The sequence below is a fragment of the Sapajus apella genome, unplaced genomic scaffold (genome assembly GCF_009761245.1).
Source record: "Sapajus apella isolate SASKATOON/1434 unplaced genomic scaffold, GSC_monkey_1.0 scaffold36, whole genome shotgun sequence".
In the NCBI taxonomy this organism is placed as follows: domain Eukaryota; kingdom Metazoa; phylum Chordata; class Mammalia; order Primates; family Cebidae; genus Sapajus; species Sapajus apella.
This window is the reverse complement of record NW_022436976.1, coordinates 9,258,020-9,280,190: the sequence shown is the minus strand read 5'-3', so window position 1 is coordinate 9,280,190 and position 22,171 is coordinate 9,258,020. Positions and strand designations below refer to the sequence as shown.

Here is a 22,171-nt window from a genome sequence, read left to right as displayed (position 1 = left end):
CACACACACACACACACACACAGGCTGGGTGCAGTGGCTCACCCCAGTAATCCTAGCACTATGGGGGGGCCAAGGCAGGTGGATCGTTTGATGTCAGGAGTTCGAAACCAGTCTGTGGCCAACATGGTGAAACCCTGTCTCTACTAAAAATAAAAAAATTAGCTGGGTGTGGTGGTGTGTGCCTATAGTCCCAGCTACTCAGGAGACTTGAGGCAGAATTGCTTGTGAACCTGCGAGGTGGAAGTTGCAGTCAGCTGAGATCACGTCACTGCACTCCAGCTTGGGCGACAGAGTAAGAATCCATCTCGGAGGCGGGTGGAAACACACACACACAGCAACAAAAGAAAAAAATAAACAAACTGTAAGGGCATCAACAAATTTTAAAACGTTTTTGTTTCAAAGGACAGAATCAAGAAAGTAAAAAACAAAGTCTGCAGAATGGGAGAAAATTTTTGCAAATCATACAACCAAAAAGAGACTTGTATTAAGAATATATATAAATACAACTCAAGAAAAAAAAAGCAAAAAACTCAGTATTTTTTCCTTCCTCATCAAGGACATTCTTAAGTATAAATGATGTATTTTTGTTTGTTTCTTTTCTACTGCGGTCAATGGTGGGAAGAATACAGTGACCACTTGTGCAGTTTGTTTCCACTGCCTCAATTACTGTTAAGGCATGAGCAGTTTTAATAAATATCTGCTGAAAAAATAAAAATTAAATCACTGACATTAATATTAAAAGTATAAAACAAATATGAAAAAGTCACTCTACATTGGTTATTCCAAAAATTTAAAATAACAATGTCTAAGATAAAATACATTTTTTTCCTCACAAAATGTCTCTCAGTCAATATAAAAGATACTCTTTAGGTATATAAACATATTTGAAATCTGGCAATTTGCTTTGAATAACTTTTTAAAATGTCATGTAGCTGTTATGAAAAATTCCAAACACGTCTGTATATTTTTTCTATTATTTTCACTGGATCACTTGAAAGTGAGCTATAGATATCATGATAGTTCACATCTAAATATTTCAGCAAAATATTTATCAACCAAGGATACGTCTGAAATGTTTCTTAATAACTGTACCACTTTACCCAAATGTAATTCACAAGTAATCTTAAGTATCGCTATGGACATTTAAGTATTTTACTTATCTAATGTTTTACAATCAATTAAAATGATTACTCATTTTTATAATTTCTTAAAAACACGTCCATTGTTTTCTTTTTCTTGCTTTATTTTGATATCAAGAAGTGTGTAATTTTTAAATTCCTAATTTCTTGGCTTAGAAGCTCAGACACGCTTTTTTTCTCCATTTTGTTTTAAGGTCTAACACTAAGATATATATAGCTTAAAAGTTGATTGCTATAGATCAAGTTTCCCAGGTACACAAGGAACAGGAGTGCTTTTAATATGGAAATTCAATCTCATTTTATTTCAAAAAAGTTTTATTATAATTTTAAACTTCATAACGTATCTGTTAATTTTCTATTTCTTTCCTAGTTCAAGGTATTGAATTAAATACATGGGAAAATTATCTTTCTGATCCTTTTTATTTCTCTTATTTCAGTTTCATTTTCTTGGCTCTTTCTATTCTTTATGTGTCTTATTGAACTTTTAGAATATCTATCTTCCCTGTCTACCTCGTAATTCACTTTTCATTTCTGAGATGATTTTTGTCTTTTTTCACCATTTACTTTCCCAAGTTCAGTCAGCTGCTGTTTCACATATCTTCTTGTTTGTCCATTTCAATTGTGAGTTTTTGAATGTCTGATTCATGGTGTCCTTTCATAATGCAATTGCTTAATATAGGTTATTCATGTTTTCATTTCAGTTTTCCTGTTTTGTAATTTTTCTTTGATTTCTTTTTATTTGTGCTTTCATTTTCTCTCTCTCTCTCTCTCTCTCTGTGTAATTTACTAAGAAAGTTTGATTTTAATTTTGTTTTATACTTATTGTAACTTTGTAGAGGTGCTGGCTTCTTTTTCTGTCAAGAAGGATTATTTGTATTGGCTTTTTCAGAATCAGCAATAACAAGTTATCTTGCAACGGAGGGCAAAGGGAGGTACTAGGTTTCTCAGTTCAAGAGCACCCTCTTCTGTGGCTTCAGTGAACTGTAGTTTTTTAAATAAATGGCACTTGTGGTGATGGGGGGAACAGGACTTGTCTTAAAAAAAAAATTACCTTGTTCCCATAGTGCCCTTATCTTCAGCTGCTTTCTTCTTTCCCTTTGCCACCAAGACTCCAGGAGATACCCTAGTCCCACTCTGTCCTTTGCAAGGTGTCTTCCATTATCCCAGAATTAATGCTTTCCCAAGATTGTCACCTCAAGTCATCCATACATTCTAAGCTCCATCTTTCAAATCATTATTAGTCAGGTCTCTGACAAACCATATATAATTCAGACACAGAAAACTACAAATATTAATTTTAATTTACATGTGGCAGCCATCCTAAAGGAACCTGGAACTTTTATCCTGTAAAATGGTAAAGTTCTCTTTTCTTAAAGTCATCCAGGTGTTCCTTTTACTTAACATTTTGAGTAATTTCAGAAACACCCCCCCAAAAGAAAGTTCTTTTTCCATTATCTCTTTCCAAGATCCTTCACTAAGAAAACTTATTGAAATAATTTAATAAGGGAGTAATTTCTACATGGAAAAAGCTGTGCATCTCTTATTTTGCTTTAATATTTTTTTAATAGAATTTCTGTAGAAGACAACAAATGGTATTGTTTACTTTATAAAAGAATTTTGACTCCAGTAGAGTCATACTACCATCTCAAATGAAAAGGCAATTAAAATATTGTCCAAATCCTCTACATAAATAAAATACTCCTGACAACTTATGAAGCCTATGAAGTTAGTCTTTACAATCCCCTGTGCTTTCTGTGTCCTTTTTCTCTTCCATGTTACACCAGTGCCTAAAAAATCTTTATTTTCTGTGCTTTCCAAGCACTCCTAAAATAACACTGTAAAATTATTTATTGTGTCCATACAGAAGGTTATCTCTAACTCAGAAAGAGTAAAGTTTATATTCTATAGTGCCACACTGAGATCAGACAATTCAGGTATAAAATAACATACAGCCATATATGACGACATGTTTCTACAGTCCCAGCTAAGTGGGAGATTGAGAAGGAAGGATTACTAGAGCCCAGGAGTTAAGAGATCAGCCTGGGTAACATAGTGAGATCCCATCAAGAATAAATACATAAATATAAAATTACGTAGTTTATTTCAAGTTGAAGGCCATAGCATCTTTCCAAACACTGGAAATAAAGCCAACAAAAAGAACAAGAAAGCAGAGACATTGTGCTATGCTAAATATAAACTAAAAATTAAGAATATCAATAAATAATTCAAGACACATCATCTAGAGTAATCCAAAATCATTAGGAAGAAATTTCCTACATGTACCAAAAACAGGAAGGTAGCCCAAAAGTTAGTATAACCTGTTTTGAACATGACAGCTCAAAAGAAGTACTTCAAATGAAAAGGAAATAATAGAGAAATCAAATTAATTCCTTATTACAATCCTTTAAGAAAAGGATAGAAAAATTCTTACTTCTAAACTGCATTTTTAAATGTTCAAATAGTCATATGATTGGTAACACAGGTTATACAAGATATAATTGATAAATCTGAAAATTTAAAGACACTCCAAGCGAAAAAAAAACTGAAGTTTATTGGTCAATGCAGACAAACACAAAAATGCTATTACAAATTCAGAAGGTCTCTAGAGTCACTAAAGATTATTTTTGTGAAAACAGCCTATCTAGTAATGAGAAAACAATCCAATACATTATCTCCCTTGAAATGAGATCCCCCTCCCAAACTCCCTGCATCACTGTTTTTCTAATTATCAAACTAAACACCTGTGAGAGAAGATATGAAAATAGAACTTCACCTAAAAGCTACTCTAAAGAAGCACAAGGAATATGGTTAGCTATGATAAAAAGATATAACATGGACAGAGAACAACAAGTGAAGTCTAAATAGAACTAAGGTTACACTAATTTACAGCCCAACTATTGAAATGCATCTTATTTACTGTCAGTTTCCAATGTAGTATAAAAATGCACACACCAGTTAAATAAGAATACCTGCCAAGTAACTCAGTAAAGCTGATACAATAAAATCCTAGAAAAGCAAACTCTTGTTCTCATTTGAGAGACTTTAGAAATAACTTATTATTTGGTAGAAATTATAGGCAGGCTTTCCAGAAATTCACACAACCAGCTAACTGGAATGTATAAAGAACTATATGTGTAGAGTCAAAGACAACTCTAAAATAGTGGCATAGAGGTCTGGGGGATTTCAAAGAAAAAACTTGTCAAAATTATTGAGCACTTACTCTGAACTCCACTAAATCTATCAGGAGTTAATGTATATTGTTCCAGTCATTTTATTTTGCTTTTACATACATATTTATATACACATGGAAAACACACAGAATATCTACAAATCATTTCATCAATAAATTGTACGTGGAATTCAGACACTAGCTTTTTTTCATTCAAATGTGAGGTCAAATGTGGTCTGTCACCTGTTTCTGTATGTCCCGTGAGCTAAGAATGGCTTTTATATTTTTGAACGGTTAGAAAAAATAAGTCAAAAGAAGAATAACATTTCATGACGAGTGAAAATTACACAAAATTTGAATTTCAGTTTTGTACTATAACAGCAGAGTTGAATATTTACAACTGAGACCATATGACCTATGACCTACAAATGCTTTAACTATTTACTATCTAGCCCTTTACAGAAAAAGTTGCCCAACCTATGCATTAGAATAATTAAGTGGATTTGCTGGGTCAGAAGTTATGCATATTTTAGTTTTTGCTAGAAACAAATTGCTTTCCAAAATGGCTCTATCAATTTATACTGCCACCAGAAATGCTTAAGTTCCCACGTCCTTTCATCATCACCACTTACATTTCTACAAGAAACAGTATTTCATTATTTTAATGTCCATTTCCCTTCTAAAATCACCTTTAGGCGAACACTAACATGAGTCTTTTCCTCTTCTCAAATTGTATTTCTTTTCTTGTATTTATTCTATTTGATTTGTCTTTAAAAAAATTAATTTGTGGAGTTATTTTAATAATCTAGACAAATTATTTGAAATAGATGTTGCAAATGTCACCACACTTTTTCTTGTCTTTTAACTTTGTTTGCATTGTCTTTTTTCCCCCTATAAATGATACTCTATTTTGCTAATCTTTGACAATCTTTTTTTTTTTTTTAACTAGCTGTAATTTGGGCAGTGTGACATCTTTCCCTACTAAGCAACAAAAAATAAAAAAAAAAAAAAAAAAGATATTCTCCAATAATTCCGATGTTTTCTTTTTGCATTTTTATCTTTAATTCATTTGTATTTTGTTTTAATACACAGTGTAAAGGGGAAATCTAATTTTCTCAGTGGCAAACCAATTGCTTCAACATAAAAATTTTTGACTTACCTATCCTTCCTCCAATTTTTTGTAAAACCATATCCATCATACATATATGGTTATGCACGAGTCTCTTTGGGGGCTTTATAATATGTTGTACATTTATTTACTTAATCTGAACCAATATCACATTATCTGAATCACTACAACTTTAAAATAGAAAATCCTGGTATCAGATGGACTAAAATGCCTCTCCCACCACCACCATTCATACTCCTTGGTCATTCAAATGGCTTTAGCTTTTTGTTCCTTTACTAGTCCACATGAATTTGATAACCAGCTTATTAAGTTCCATGAAGAATGCTAGGAGGGCAGCATGTATTAACAATTAAGAGAGCATACCTGGAGTCAGACAGCTAGCACTTCCACTCATGAGTTGTGTGACCAGATACAAACCTTTCTACATCTGTAGTCATATATAAAATGACTACATACTCCTGTTTTAAGGATTAAACAAGTTAATAAATTCAAAGTGCTTAGAATAGTGCTGGGTATTTATTACATACCGGAAATTTAAGAGAAATTGAATTGCATTTATTTACAGATAATTTAAATTATATAATTTATTCTTCTTATCCCTAAACATGTTCCACCTCTCCCATTTATTTAGGTGTTTATGATCTGTAATTAATTTTATATTTGTCTCCATAAAGAAGATGTATATCTTTTACGATATATAGTCAGGTGGCTTATAGCTTTTGTTGCTTATTTTGTTAGTCTATCTATAGATACATGCATATATCTATTAGATACACATAATATAGGCATATATACTATCAATTTCCATGTAACGATCTTTTATCTGGCAATCTTACTAAACTCTCTCATTAAACTTAACATTGGTAAATTCACTTAGATTTTTCTATTACATAGCACCTCTGAAAAAAAGGAAGGGAGAGTTCCTGATCTTTATACCTCCTATTTCTTTTCCTCATCTTACGCCATTAGTTGAGACTTTCTGTGCAGTAACAAACAGATGGGATTATAGCATGTATTCTTATTTTGTTCCTGATTTCCATCAAAATGCTTCTATAATTTCACACTATAAAGTTTGCTACTAGCTTTAAACACATTCTCTTTATTATCTCCCATTTATCTGTAGTTTCTAAGCCACATTGCCTTTTTAAGAAATATCATTTATGATGAATAATTTCATTCAAATGTTTTTTTCTGTATCTTTTGAAATAATCACAAAATATTTCTCATTTACTATATTGATATGATGAAATACACTAATATATTTTCTAATCTGAAATCATTCCTGCAATTTTAAGATAATTTCTATTTGGTCATGAAATGTTTTTGTACGTTACTGAATTTGAATTTTATTTAAGATTTGTACATCTGCTATCACAAGTGAGGTTGGCTCCTCTTTTTTCATTCATTTTTTTTCATTCTTTCCTTGTCTAGTTTTGGTTTCATAATTCTATTCATTTCCCCAAATGAGGTAGGAAGCTTTCTCTTTTTAGTCTGTTCATATATGTCAGCACCACAAGTGGTTAATAAATGTCAAATGTAAAAACCATCTTAGCCTGCTGTTCTGTTTGCAGTTTGTTGGGAAAGGGTACATATTTTTTACAATTAAAAAGACGCAGAATTTTTTAGTTTAAGGCTAAATTTATTTATTTTTTTCCTAAATCTAAATATTACTTTAGCCACAACCAAAGTGATTTTTATATCCTTAAACTGAAAATGTCTCATGTAAATAGACTATTTTTGGCTTCTGTTTTTAATGTAGTAAAACCACTTTACTCTTTGAAATAGGGTACTTGATCCAATTATATTTAATTAGGTTTAATAACTGAGATACCTGGGTTTACAGCTACTACCTATTTTCTATTTCCTATCTGTTTGAAATTCCTTTTTCTCCTTTTGAATCTGCCAAATATTTTATTAAATCCTTTTTGCTGCTATCAACTTGACAGACGTATTTTTACCATTATCGTAGCAGTTATCTTGGACATTAGAACACCCAACTTGGACTTGGTAGTCTAATCAAACTGTTCAACATTAGCATTTCTTCAATAATAATAGTACTTTACAACATTTGGATTCCATTTACCCTCCTGCCTTTGACATTATTATTGTCATATATTTTAATTCTGCAAGTATTTTAAACTCAACAAGACTGTAGGATTTTCTGTCAGATTAATAGTCAATTATTTCAATTGATACATTTACTGATTCTGGTTCTCTTCATTCCTTACTGAATTCTGTTGTTTCTCTTAACAATCATTTTATTTCTCACTGAAGAATTCCATTTAGTTTTATTTTATTTCAAATGCATTGGCAACAAATTGTTTGAAAAAATCTTTATTTCATCTTCATTTTTGTAAGATATTTTTGCTCTGTAGAGAATGATAGGTTAAAAGCTTTCTTCCGCCGGGCGCGGTGGCTCAAGCCTGTAATCCCAGCACTTTGGGAGGCCGAGGCGGGTGGATCACGAGGTCAAGAGATCGAGGCCATCCTGGTCAACATGGTGAAACCCCGTCTCTACTAAAAATACAAAAAACATTAGCTGGGCATGGTGGTGCGTGCCTGTAATCCCAGCTACTCAGGAGGCTGAGGCAGGAGAATTGCCTGAACCCAAGAGGCGGAGGTTGCGGTGAGCCGAGATCGCGCCATTGCACTCCAGCCTGGGTAACAAGAGCGAAACTCCGTCTCAAACAAAAAAAAAAAAAAAAAAAAAAAAGCTTTCTTCCTTTCGCCACTTTAAACATGTCATTCTATTGTTTTTTGGCTCTCATTGTCATAATACGTTAGCATTAACAATAATGTCAGCTTTCCTTCTCTGTCAGGCTTTTAATTTTTTTCTCTATAATTTTTCAGTATTTTGACTATAATGTACCAAATGGTAGTTTTCTTTGTATCCATTTTGCTTACAATGAATTAACTGAATATGTGGATCGATATATTTCATTAGTTTAGGAAAATTTTATTATTGCTTTAAATATTGTCTTTTCTTCCTTATTTTAAATCTGTCATCTAGTTTGGGATGTTATTTACGCACATATTGGACCATTTTTCTGTGTCTAACACATCTTGTACTCATTTCTGTTTTTTGTGTGCTTCAGTTTCAATATTTTCTATTGCACTGTCTTCAAGTTCACTAATTCTACCATCTTCTGTATCCAATTTGCTGTTAAGTCATCTATTGAGTTCTTAATTTCAGATACTATATTTTTCAATACTGGAATGTTCATTTTAGTTATATTCTCTGGTTATATTCCCCATCTTTTCATCTATTTTCAAAAATATTTTTCCTATTTTTTTGAACATCTTAAAGTTATTTTTAAGTTTTTGTCTACTACCTCTAAGTTCTAAATCACTTCTGAGTTTGCTTCTATATTCTGTTTGTTTGTTTTTCTCTTGGTATATAGTTACAGTGTACTAGTAATTTTTAATTAATGGGTGTAGGAAACTACATACTTAAAGAAAAAAGTTTATATACAGTGTTATTTTCCACTTGAGAAGGCCAATGTGCTCCTCTGTTGGGCAGTTAAGAGTGGTGTTCTGATGACTTTCACACATTCATGGACGGAGCTGAATTTAGACCATCTTAAAATTTCGATAAGACGAATTCATTGCACCTTAATACGGCCCTATTCTAATGGTGAGAGTCTTCAAGGTTTTCAATTAAGAGCCTGGCAGGTCTTTGTCTCCTCAACACAGGGAGAGTAAGACTATAGAGATTTCTATTATACTTTTCAAAGGTTTCTGACTTAGATTTTTGAGTGTTGTCCTGCACAGCTTAAAAATTTGGCATGCCAGCCTCACTGAACTACCAAAAGCTGTACTGATCACTGTCCCCATTAGTAACCCTCTAACAGAGGCCAACCCCAGATTCTCAACCTATAGCTCAGGTATGTGACGTTTTTGTGCAACTCATCACCTCAACATAGTATGAAAGCAGCCATGATTATATGTAAATGAATAAGGCTATTTTTCACTAAAACTTTATTTTTAAAAACAGGCAACAAGAAGATTTCACCCATGGGCCATAGTCTACTGACTTCTGCTTTTGCTGCACCCAGAAAAAGCAAGCATACCCCAGAAAAGAATATGGCTAGAAATTATCAACATTAGTTCACCACAATCTCCACAGCTGTCAATTCTTATCTGGTATGTTCTTAAGGGGCTCTCACTGTGAAGATATTTATCTCCTCAGTAATACAAGACTAGTAAATTCATAGCTCTGCTTATCAGAAGTATTTTGCTGAGTAACTTAGCTTCCCTTCAGTTTTAGAATTTGGCAAATATTTTGAAAGAAAAATTGATAATATGATTGAGGCAAATATCTTGAAAAGGAAAGTGATTTTGAGTGAGTGGCAATTTTGTCAGTCTAGCCTAACAGTAACCAAAAATATTGCTAGTGAAATTTCTCTATACTCTAGCAGTGGCCCACAGCCAAGCCCAGATTCTCAATCTTCAGTCTACTCCCAGAATTGGTGAATGATTACAGAGAAAAATTGGCTACAGATTCTCAGCTCATCTCTGAGAATCTTCCCCAAATCTAGATTTTTAAGATTCTAGGTCCTCATTGCTTCTACACTTCTCTGATATTTTAAAAAATATGATTTAATCTGTCTTTCCTAGTTGTTCTTGGTGAGATCATAAGCCTACTGCAAATTATTTCATCCTCTTCAGAAGTAGAAATTGTATACTATAACTTTTGATATTTTCATTATCACTTAGTCCCAAGTATATTTTAATTTCAATAGATTTAATAGTATTCTAAGAATTACTCAAAGTGTGTTTTTAAATTTCCAAACATATGTGTTTTTAACAATTCTTTTTTGCTAAAGGTTGAAACAATTACACTGTGATCAGAAAAAAAGAACGCTCCTTAAGAGTCCAACATTTTACAGTTATTAACACTTACTTTTTTGGCTTAGTATAGGTTTATATTTGTAAATATTATAGTTGGTCTTAAAGAGAATGTTGGTTCCCCAATTGTTCAATTTATTGGATCAAGTTTATTATGTTGCTTACATTTTCAATTTTAAAACTTTTGGGTGGATCTTTTATCAATTTCTGATAATGTAATACTGACATTTTCCATTACAATAATGAGTTTATCAACCTGTTTTTGAAATATATAAATTTTTGTTTTAAATATTTTGTGGATATATTACTAAGCAATTAAGAGTTTAACATGCTTTTCTCTTCCTGAGATAAACCTTTACTTAGTTGCTTTGTTTATGATTAATAATGCCATATATTATATACTCTATGCACTATGTGCATATATATATGTATATGTACTATGTATATATTATACACTATAAGTAAGCTTTCATTTGGTTAGCAGTTGCCTGGTATCCTTCCATTTTCAACTATTTAATATCATTATATTTTCTGTCTGTATTTATGCCTCTTTTTATCCTAATACAATATTGTTTTAAACTATTATGATGCACTTATTTAACTTTATTGTGATTAAAAAGTTATCATTATTTTCACTCCTTTAATGCCTTCTCACTGATTTTTTAATTTTGTTTTTTCTCCTGTAATGTTTCTGATCTTATTTCCTCTATTTCTAGTCACTGATTGGTCACTCTAAAAATGCAAACTGCATATTTTCCTCAGTGTCTAACGCTATTAAAATTTACAACCCTTTTCCCAAAGGAAAAAAAAGCTGAAACTCCAGAATACTTTAAAATCAATCACTTCCTCTTCTCTTACATAATATGGTTATTAAATACATTAATACTTTGGTTTATCTTACTCCCCCAAATAATTATTATCATTGTCATTATCATAATTGTAAAATATATTCAGTTTTTGCTTAAATTTACTCACATTTTACCAATTTATTACAGCATTCCTATTTACACTCAGACCTCTCTTCTAGCACATTTTCCTTTTTCAAAAAGTCTATCCCTTTAGGTGTTAAGGTGTGTCGATACAAAACACTCTCAGTTTTTGCATGTTTGAAATATCCTTATTTTTTCTTCATTCTTTAATGGTACTTTAGCTAGCTTAAATTCTAAGCTAACAGTAATCTTCTCTAAGTACTTTATTGATATTACTCTAGTATCTTTTGGTTTCCACTGTTGCTATTAAGATGTCTGCTGCCAACGTAGTTGTTACCCATTTTTCTCTTTGACTGATTTTTAAATCTCTTCTGTACTTAGAAGGTTCTAGAATAGTCACATGAAGTATAAATTCTTTCTGTGTATTGTGCTTTTTGGATTTGAACTACCTTCAAAATGCAAAGTATAAGCCATTATCTCTTTAATATTGCCTTTTGCTCATTCTATATTCTCTTCTCCCTGGAACTCTAGTTAGACATAGCCAACAGTTTCCATATTATCTTCATGTCTCATAACCTGTCTTACATACACTTTCCATCTCTCTGTCTATATTTCATACTGAGTTATTTCTTCAGATCTAACTTATTTTACTAATTCTCCTTTCAAGTGTAAGTAATTTTACAAAAATCATTAAAATTTTTTACTCCTTCCTGTATCTATTAATACCTTTTGAGATGTGACTTTGTAGCTCCTTCTAAGAAAAGCTATAGTCTGTTTTTCCAGCCTTTGAATTTTACTTGGATTTGTGATTCCTTCTGCACAACAGGATGCAGCAAGGATAACAGCGCTCCAGTTTCAAATCTAGGCCTCAAAAGGTCTTTGCACACTTCTGGGACCTGTGGATAACCTCCTGGAGGATAAAGGACCACATGGGAGTTGAATCAACATCAAAAGCCCCAGCAATGTGAGAAGGTATAGCTAAGATCAGAAGTCACTCACTCAACCCAAAGATGACAAATTTTGAGAAAGCCCAACATAAACTAGAAAAACCATGCAGTTTGAATCCACCCTAAATTGTCAACCCTCAGAATCAAAAGCTAAATATGTGGTTGTTATTTAAAGACATTAAGTTTTGGAATGATTTGTGATGTGTCAATAACTCAATATTGTCTACTATTTAATCTGTAAATTCAAATTTTTAATTTGAATAACTGTAGTTTACAAATATGAAAATTCTATTCTGGCCTTTTCCAAATATGCCTCATCATTGTTTATCATGTTGTAATCCCTGTTCATTTACTTATTTTTTTGAGATGCAGTCTTCCTCTTGTTGCCCAGGCTGGACTACAATGGCACAATCTTGGCTCACTGCAACCTCTGCCTCCCAGATTCCAGCAATCTTCCTGCCTCTGCCTCCCAAGTAGCTGGGATTACAGGTGCATACCATTACACCAGGCTAATTTTTGTATTTTTAGTAGAGATGGGGATTCACCATGTTGGCCAGGGTGGTTGTGAACTCCTAAATTCGAGCAATTCCCCCAGCTCAGCCTCCCAAAGTGCTGGGATTACAGTAGTGAGCCACCACACCTGGCCTCTTTTATTTTTAAAAAATAATTTAAGTGGTTATTTTATATTTTGAATTTGACAATTCATATGTGTAAAGTTCTTGCAGGTCTAACTCTCCTGATTATTCTATATTGTGGTAAGCAAAATTCTAAGATGACATTAAAGATTCTTATCCCTTAGTGTTCATATGCCCTGTATTGTCCACTTTCCTTGAACATAGGCAGGATTGTGAATATGATAAACTTTACTCCTATAAGTTATATAACTTCTCATATAATAAATAACTTATGTTATATAACCTATATATAACTTAACATACACAAAACTCCTATGTTACATGACAAAAGTGAGGAAATTTTGCAAATATAATTAAGGCCTAAAATCAGTTCACATTTAGTTAATCAAAAGGAGGCTGTCCTGAGTGGGCTTGACCCAACCAGGTAAACCATTGAAAGAGACCATGCCCTTCCTAAAGTTAGACAGATTCAAAATAGGAGAGATTCTACTGTGGGCTTTGAAAATGCAAGTGACCATACTCTGAACTGTCTTTCGAGGGGCCATGAGGCAAAGACCTAAGATAGCTTATAAGAGCTATGGGATAGTTTTTGGCTAATACTCATAAGAAAATGGGGATTTCAGCCCTATATGTGCAAGGAACTGAATTTTGTCAACAATGTGTGAGCCTGGAAGAGGACTCCAAGCCTCAGATGAGACCACGGCATCAGGTGACTTTTTTTTCAGCCTGTGAGACTACTTTAGGCAAAGGACCCAGCTAACCTATACCCATACTTCCAACCTACAGCTACTGTGAGATAATACATGAGTGCTGTCTTGCACTGCTGAGTTTGTGGTAGCTTATTATACAGCAATAGAAAACTAATACTCTCATGGGATTAGCTTGCTTTCTCAAATTGTCTGCAATTTAAGAACATAAACACATATTTCACCTTCATCTGTGAGGATCCTGAGGAACCTCAATTGAGAATGATTCCTCCAAATCGAATTTGACTTTGCTTCTGTCTTGCTTTGGGTTGCTATCAATCTAGTATCACTTCAGCTAAATTGCTCAACTTTACATTTCTTGGGTCAAGAAGGTTAACCATGTTAAATCATGTTAGAGTATGACTACAATTACATATTCCCAGAAAAGCATCTTTTACCCCCCATCACTAGCCAAGGCAAGAGAAATATCCTCATTTTCTTCCTCTCAGGCTGTTAGATTTTATTCTAGCCCACTCTTTGATTAAGGGTAAAGTCTTAGAAGTTAATGGTTTTATGCAGAGGTCTTAAGCTCAACTGTTAACAAATGGATCCACAGTCTTTTGCCCTAACCCTCACACTAAGTCATTACAACTCAAAACTCTAGGTTTCTATATTAGTACATATCACTTAGGTAGTCTTGCCTTCCACATTCACTTGGCACTTCGGTTTTAGCGTCTGTGTTTTTTTTCCCCAAGTGATTTCCCTACTGTTGAGCAAAGTAGGGCTTTCTATTGAGAGCCACTGCTCAGCAACAGGCTCCTGCAAATACTTTCTGCTCCTAGATAAAAAGGCCAATAGCAGGATAAGGCACATGGTCCTCTGTAAAGGTTTCTTTGGATAAAGGTGCAGCTGGAAACACCATGGGTTGGACCAAGAAGCAAATTACAACCCTAAATCATGTGAGAGACCTAAAGCAAGAAAGGGCTCCCACTGATAATCCCCTTTTTTATAGTAAATCTATACCATCCTTGCAAAAGGAGACAAAGAGTCTGAGCTTGGTGCTAACTGCTCAGGGCAGCTGCATGTTTGGAATACCAGCTGTTACTACCTAGAAACACTGTAGGAAGTTGAACCCATGTAGTCCTTACCACTGAATGAGAGGGTGCCACCAGCTCTGCTTCAATCTAGAAAAAGCCAGCAATGCTATTCATCAAATGAATAGCATTGTCTCTACACAAATACTTTCTTGGGAGCTCAGCCAAGTATTTAAAAAGGGCTTTCTAAAATATAATTTATAGAGCATCTAGGTATTTTGCAACAGAATAATTTTCAGAGAAATCCAGTCAGCAACATTACAAAAGTGAAGTCAATTGATTATTCTTTATTATTAACTTCAAACCATCTCTCTAAACTCAATTTACATTAATTTCTTGTTCTCAGAAAGTGAAATGTTGTATCTCATTCTAATATTACAGGGTGTTCTTTTATTGAGAAATGTTTCCTTCTGATGAAATGTGAAACTATGAATGCCAAAGGCTACTGAAGTCAAGCTGTATTTTTATATCTGATATAGGTTAAATATTTGTCCCAGCTCAAATATCACGTTGAATTGTAATCCCCAATACTGGAGGTGGGATCTGATGGAAGGTGTTTGGATCATGGGGGCAGATTCCTCATATGTTGGTGCTGTCTTAACCACAGTGAGTGAGTTCTTGCAAGATCTGGTCATTTAAAAGTGTGTAGTACCTCCCCAGTGCTTGCTCACACTCGCTCTCACTCTCGCTCTTTTGCTCTCCCGCAAACGCTCTCCTCCCTCTCTTCCTCTCTCTTGCTCTCCACTAACCCCCCTGCCTCCACTCACTTACAGTTGCTCCTGTTCTCACTCCTGTTCTCACCATATGATGCGCCTGTTCCCCCTTTGCCTTCTACCATAATTGGAAGCCTCCTGAAGCCTCCCCAAAAGCAGATACACCTATGCTTCCTGTAAAGACTGCAGAAAAATGAGCCAATTACCAAGTCTCAGGTATTTATATATATATATATATATATATAAAATTGCATTTTAGGTTTTGGGGTACATGTGAAGAACATGTAAGATTGTTGCACAGGTACACACATGGCAGTGTGGTTTGCTACCTTCCTCCCCATCACCTATATCTGGCATTCTTTATAGCAATGCAGAAACGACTTAATGCAATATCTAAGGTAAAAGTGGGTTTTTTTCATATTAAGCGTTAACTCATGGGAATGTCATGTGTTCTTTATTACCAGAAGTTACCTAATTTCTGAATATTCAAGGTTTTACTGCATCTAATTTCCAAAGTAATAGCAAAAAACAAACAAACAAAAAAAAAAACAACAACAAAAAAAAAATTTGACACTAAAACAATGCAAGATACATTTTAACCATTTTCTATGATTTAGAAGATACATATCACAGTGTTTTTACATGCAAGAGAGAAATCATTGTGAACATCACTTTTTAAAATTATACTTTAAGTTCTGGGGTACATGGGCAGATCTTGCAGGATTGCTACATAGATATACACATGCCATGGTGGTTTGCTGCCTCCATCCTCCCTTCACCTACATTACGTATTTCTCCTAATGTTATCCCTCTCCAACCTCCCCACGCCCTGCTATTGTTCCCCTAGCCCCCCACTCCCCAACAGACCCCAATGTGTGATGTTCCCCTCCCTGTGTCCATGTGTTCTCACTGTTCAACTCCCACTTATGAGTGAGACCATGTGGTGTTTGGTTTTCTGTTCTTGTGTCAATTTGCCAAGAATGAGGGTTTCCAGATTCATCCATGTCCCTGCAAAAGACATGAACTCATCCTTTTTTATGGCTGCATAGTATTCCATGGTGTTTATGTGCCACATTTTCTTTATCCAGTCTATCCTTGATGGGCATTTGGGCTGGTTCCAAGTCTTTGCTATTGTAAACAGTGCCACAATGAACATACGTGTGCATGTGTCTTTATAACAGAATGATTTATAATCCTTTGGGTATATACTTAGTAATGGGATTGCTAAGTCAAATGATATTTCTATTTCTAGATCCTTGAGGAATCACCACACTGTCTTCCACAATGGTTGAAATAATTTACACTCCCATTAACAGTGTAAAAGCATTCATATTTCTCTAATCCCCTCTAGCATCTGTTATCTCCAGATTTTTTAATGACTGCCATTCTGACTGGCACGAGATGGTATCTCAATGTGGTTTTGATTTGCATTGCTCTAATGACCAGTGATCATGGGTATTTTTTCATGTTTGTTGGCCGCATAAATGTCTTCTTTTGAAAAGTGTCTGTTCATATCCTTCATCCACTTTTTGATGGGTTTGTTTTTTTCTTGTATATTTGTTTTAGTTCTTTGTAGATTCTGGATATCAGCCATTTGTCAGATGGGTAGATTGCAAAAATTTTTTCCCATTCTGTTGGTTGCCAGTTTACTCTAATGATTGTTTCTTTTGTTGTGCAGAAGCTCTGGAGTTTAATTTGATCCCATTTGTCTTTTTTGGCTTTTGTTGCCATTATTTTTGGTGTTTTAGTCATGAAGTCCTTGCCTATGCCTGACTGGTTCTGCCTAGGTTTTCTTCTAGGGTTTTTATGGTGTTAGGTCTTATGTTTAAATCTTTAATTCATCTGGAGTTAATTTTTGTATAAGGTGTAAGGAATGGGTCCAGTTTCAGCTTTCTGCACATGGTTAGCTGGTTTTCCCAATGCCTTAAACAGGGAATCCTTTCCCCATTGCTTGTTTTGTCAGGTTTGCCAAAGATCAGATGGTTCTAGGTATGTGGTATTGCTTCCGAGGCCTCTGTTCTGTTCCATTGGTCTATATCTCTGTTTTGGTACCAGTGCCATGCTGCTTTGATTACTGTAGACTTATAGTATAGTTTGAAGTCAGGTAGCATGATACCTCCATCTTTACTCTTTTTGCTTAGGACTATCTTGGCTATGTGGGTCTTTTTTGGTTCCATATGAAGTGTAAGGCGGTTTTTCCCAGTTCTGTCAAGAAGGTCAATGGTAGCTTGATGGGGATAGCATTGAATCTATAACTTTGGGCAGTATGGCGATTTTCACACTATTAATTCTTCCTAACCATGAGCATGGAATGTTTTTCCATCTGTCTGAAACATCACTTATTTTTTAAAGCATAAGTTAGAGCTTTCCCTTTAGTTAGATATAAGCTTTTAAATATCTTGCTTATGCAAAGCAACTAGAGCAGTTACAACTTTATGTCGCACTGTATAGTTCATTACCACTTGTTTCAGCACCTTAAAGGAATAGTATCAAAAATTGCTATAAAGCATGCAATCTTTAAATCACCTAAGAGAAATCTAAAATACTATGTTCTTGGCTCCATCTCTCAATATACATGTTCTAAATATACACATCCCTGATATAAAGAAATAAACATTATAAAAATTAGACATGTTAATTTTAATATAACCAAATTTAAACTGCTTACCAAGTATTTCTGAATCTCTGGCTGGCAATATAGTTCAGGCCAAGCAAATTAAGTCCATTACTACTCACACTGTAGTACAATATAATTCTCAGCCAGCACACTTAGTTATCATGTGCCATAGTCAGTCAGGTATTTTGAGATCATATCCTAAGAACTCTTGTATTTCGTTATTTTGTCTGCTTTATACTTCTTGGGAAATCATACTAAAATATATTAACATTAGAAGCTGATGCCATCAGATAAAGAACAGAGAATGGCTCTTAATACTGAAGTTAAAAAGAAGGAATTGGAAAAGGCATTCCATACAATATGAGCTGCATGCTTCCCTTAGTGCTGTCAGGAATTGGAAAAGGCATTCCATACAATATGAGCTGCATGCTTCCCTTAGTGCTGTCAGAATAATGTCACAATTTCATCAAATTAAAGAAAGTACCAAGTGTGGAAATCTGAGTATAACAAGAACTTTGTATATAATAAATGCATTTAAAGCAGAGAAAGATGAAGTGTAATACAGCTAGTCAATGTCAGTTGATTAATGTCACCTATAGCACAAAAGAAAACTGTCAATAAATTTTTATTCAATGAAGAAACAAAATGTTTCCCTTTGTCATATAAATAATTACTATTTATATTAACAAGACATGGCCAAAATGAAACATAATTTTTTCAGTCTCCTGATTTTCCTTTATTTTTATGAGAAAAATAATTTTAAAATAAAAATTTTTAATTTCTTGATCATAATAATCCATAACATATGTAGAAAAACATACTTTAAAAATATTTATTATACTAATGTAATGAAAGCTCACACAAATAACCTTACTTTGACTTTTTAGGTCCACTTTGGCATTATTCAAAAAATTTTTATCATGAAATTTTAGCCCTGGGAAATCAGTTTTCTAATAAAGTTAATAGCTGTGACCCAAAATTGGTATCCAACATAAAGGATATCATCAACAAAGACCTCAGATCCATATCATTTACCAGGTCCATTTTTCCCCCCACAGTAAGCGCCATAGATAGTTCAACACTAATACTGCAATGTTAGAATAAGTATTGAAAAAGACTAATAGTCTATAATATTGAATTAATACTGGTAAGACAAAAACAAAGAAAGAAGTATAAACCCTGAAATCGAGTTTTGTTTTGCTTGTTTTTTTTAAAGTCAGATACACAGGTAAGTATGGGAAAGCCAGGCTAACAATAATTCCTGTCAGAATGGGCCACAGATGGCATGGCTGATAAAAATACAAATCAAGCTACAGAAATAGAACTATCATACACCACATAAAGATAGTATTGTATTGCTCATTGTATCTCTTGCACTTGGTATTGTATTGCTCATTGTATCTTTTACACTGGAGGAAAGACATCAATGTGACTGTGATGAGTTTTGGATGGCACACTTTTAAAGGCATTGACAAAGTATGTTCATTTTACATACACTACCCTCAATCTTCAAAATAACTCTAAAGGTAGAGACTAGATCACCCTATGACAGATAAAGTATCTGAGTCTTCGATTAAATAAGGTACTATATTAGTCCATTTTCACACTGCTATAAAATTACCCAAGCTGGGTAATTTATAAAGGAAAGAGTTTTAATTGACTTGTACTTCCACATGGCTGAGGCCTTACGAAACTTACAATCATGGCAGAAGGCGAAGGAGAAGCAAGGACCTCCTTCACACAGTGGCAGGAAAGAGAAGTGCAAGCAGAGGAAATGCCAGTAGCTTATAAAACCATCATATCTTATGAGAACTCACTATTACAAGAACAGCATGGGAGAAACCACCTCCATGACCCAATCACCTCCCTCCTTCCCTCAACCCTTGGGTATTACAATTCCAGATGAGATGTGAGTAGGGACACAGAGCCAAACCATATCAAGTACCCAAAAAAACCAAGTAAAATTTGAATGCAAGTCCATTCATCTTCGTGCTCATTCTACTAGATCATGTTGCCTTAAAAGTTTCTTCTAGCACTAGGAGGGAACAATTTGGCCATACTTCACTTGCAGAATATTTGAAAACTAGATAGCAAAACACAACGTTATTTCAACAAAAATGGACATTTCTGAAAGGAGATTACAGATTTATATTATTAATGTAAATGTCTTTTTCCTCTTGTTTTACCTAACAACTACAATCCTGAAGTGTTGTTATAATCATTTTAAAATGGAATCCACTTTCCCCACTGATAAGCTAGAAATAAAGATTGCCTTATTACTAATTGATAATAAATAATCCTCACACACACACACACACACTTTAATTTTTTTTTGACCCTTCAATTTCTTGGTCAAGTATTTAATAATATGGAAACTAATATCTAAAAATATGCCAGAGTATCTGATATATTCACCTATTTTAGATAAAATTCCATATTGTTAGGTTTTTTAAAGCAAAACAATTTACATATAGAGAGAAATCTTTACCATCCTTTATAAACTGACAATTCAATATCAAAATTATTTTTTAAATAAATATAATTTATTTGAAGGCATAACCTACCTTGATCTTCAGCATTTAAAAAAATTAGACAGTTCCCTATGTACAAATATATGATACTACTGCCATCTTCTGGTAAAACACAATTTCACAATTCTGTATAGTATTTTTATAAATGAGAATCCTCCAGATATGAAATAACTAGTTTATATTACTGAAAGCAGAACTGATAGCCAACTGAATGGTTAAAATGTAGTACAAATAGAATTCTAGCAGTAATAAATTTGTATCATGTGTGTGATAAGTTTTCTAAATAATATTTAACACTTACTGAGTGCTTTACTATATTTGAGGCATAGAATTAAGTGCTTTCTAAGAAAAATAAAAATTACTTTAATAACTATATGAGGTAGAGTTATTATTCTCATTTTGCAGATACAGAAACTGAGAACAGAAGTAGTTTGCCCAAGGTTCACAGCTAGTAAAGGGTAGAGGATCTGAATTTAGGAGCTCATTTTTTCCAATGTCTTTGTTTTTCATTATTATATTGTAATATCCCCTATAATGTCAGATAGTAGACAATAAGTATGTCAACCATTTAGAATGGTAAGATTTAATTTAATGGAGTGGAACAGTAATATTACAATTAGGGTGAAGATCAGAGGAGTCACAAGTCAAAGAGATATAAATAAAAAAACTAAAAGGAACCTTAAAGGTCCCATAATTTTTCCATATAATATAAAATTTTATTCTCTAAAACTCCAAATGGACTTGACTCTAAATATTTTATAAATATCATATGGTTTGTAGATTTTATACAATTAAAATTTTAGGTGCTATCCATCTAGTGTTTAAATTAAAATTAACTTTGCTTTGACATATTTAAAAATATTAATAAACATTAGTTGGAAATTACTACTCCTAGTAAACATATTTGCCAATTTATATTTAGAGATGTTTTATTAATACAAAGGGATATGGTACTATATTATGATATAGTATTTATATATACTGATTTCTTAAAAATCATAAAGCAACTCAATTGATGTTTTTGTTAATTACAGATAGGACAGTGAAATAAACTGCTAAAAAACAAAAACAAAAAACTACCAATGACATGACCAACACATTTTGAAACTATAACAATAAGAAGTTTATATGTATGCAAAATGACAAAATGAATATTTTAATTATGTTTTGGTGCCTTTATAAATCAAATACATTTCTGAAATTTCATTTTAATGAGGTTTTGAGTAACTAAAGTAACAGCTGAAAATTTAACAATATAAAATAAATGACAAAATAAAATTCTAAGAAAACACAGAATTATACTGATGAGTAAATTAATCACTTTGAAAAACATAGTAACATGTAGAAAAGTAAAAGAGAAATCCTATCAACTGTTACTTAAGCCATTTTGGTGAATTTTTGGTTCATAAAATTTCATAATCATATCAATTTACTATGAGCAATTTGAAGTGAATCATGACCATAGTTTCATATCCTTCACAATCAATTTTACTCGAATCTCAAACAGATGTTACCACTAAATATGTAAATTTAACTTTTGATTAAATTTTCTAGTAAATATTATAAATAGACTAGAATCCATATATTCAAAAATATAATATATACTGTAGTAGATCCTTTACATTTCCATAAAAATTTTGGAATCAGCTTGTCAATCTCTACCAAAAAATAAAAAATTAAAAAGCCTGCTGGGGTTTTGACTGAAATTAGGTTGACCCCAAATCAGTAAGATCT

The 22,171-nt window shown here is 33.2% G+C and overlaps 1 protein-coding gene across 2 annotated transcripts in view; it reads right to left on the bottom strand.

Annotated features, from left to right (window-relative positions):
* Positions 1-22,171, bottom strand: part of PIGK (phosphatidylinositol glycan anchor biosynthesis class K) — a 120,057-nt gene that overhangs the window by 28,224 nt on the left and 69,662 nt on the right. Inside the window, exon 10 of one of the 2 annotated variants that reach the window (XM_032296563.1) lies at positions 20,000-20,033. The exons of the other annotated variant lie outside the window; for it this stretch is intronic. Within the exon in view, the coding sequence (XP_032152454.1) occupies positions 20,015-20,033 (19 nt within the window). The 3' untranslated portion in view covers positions 20,000-20,014. Of the gene's footprint in view, positions 1-19,999; positions 20,034-22,171 lie in introns of those variants that run through there. 2 annotated transcript variants of the gene reach the window in all.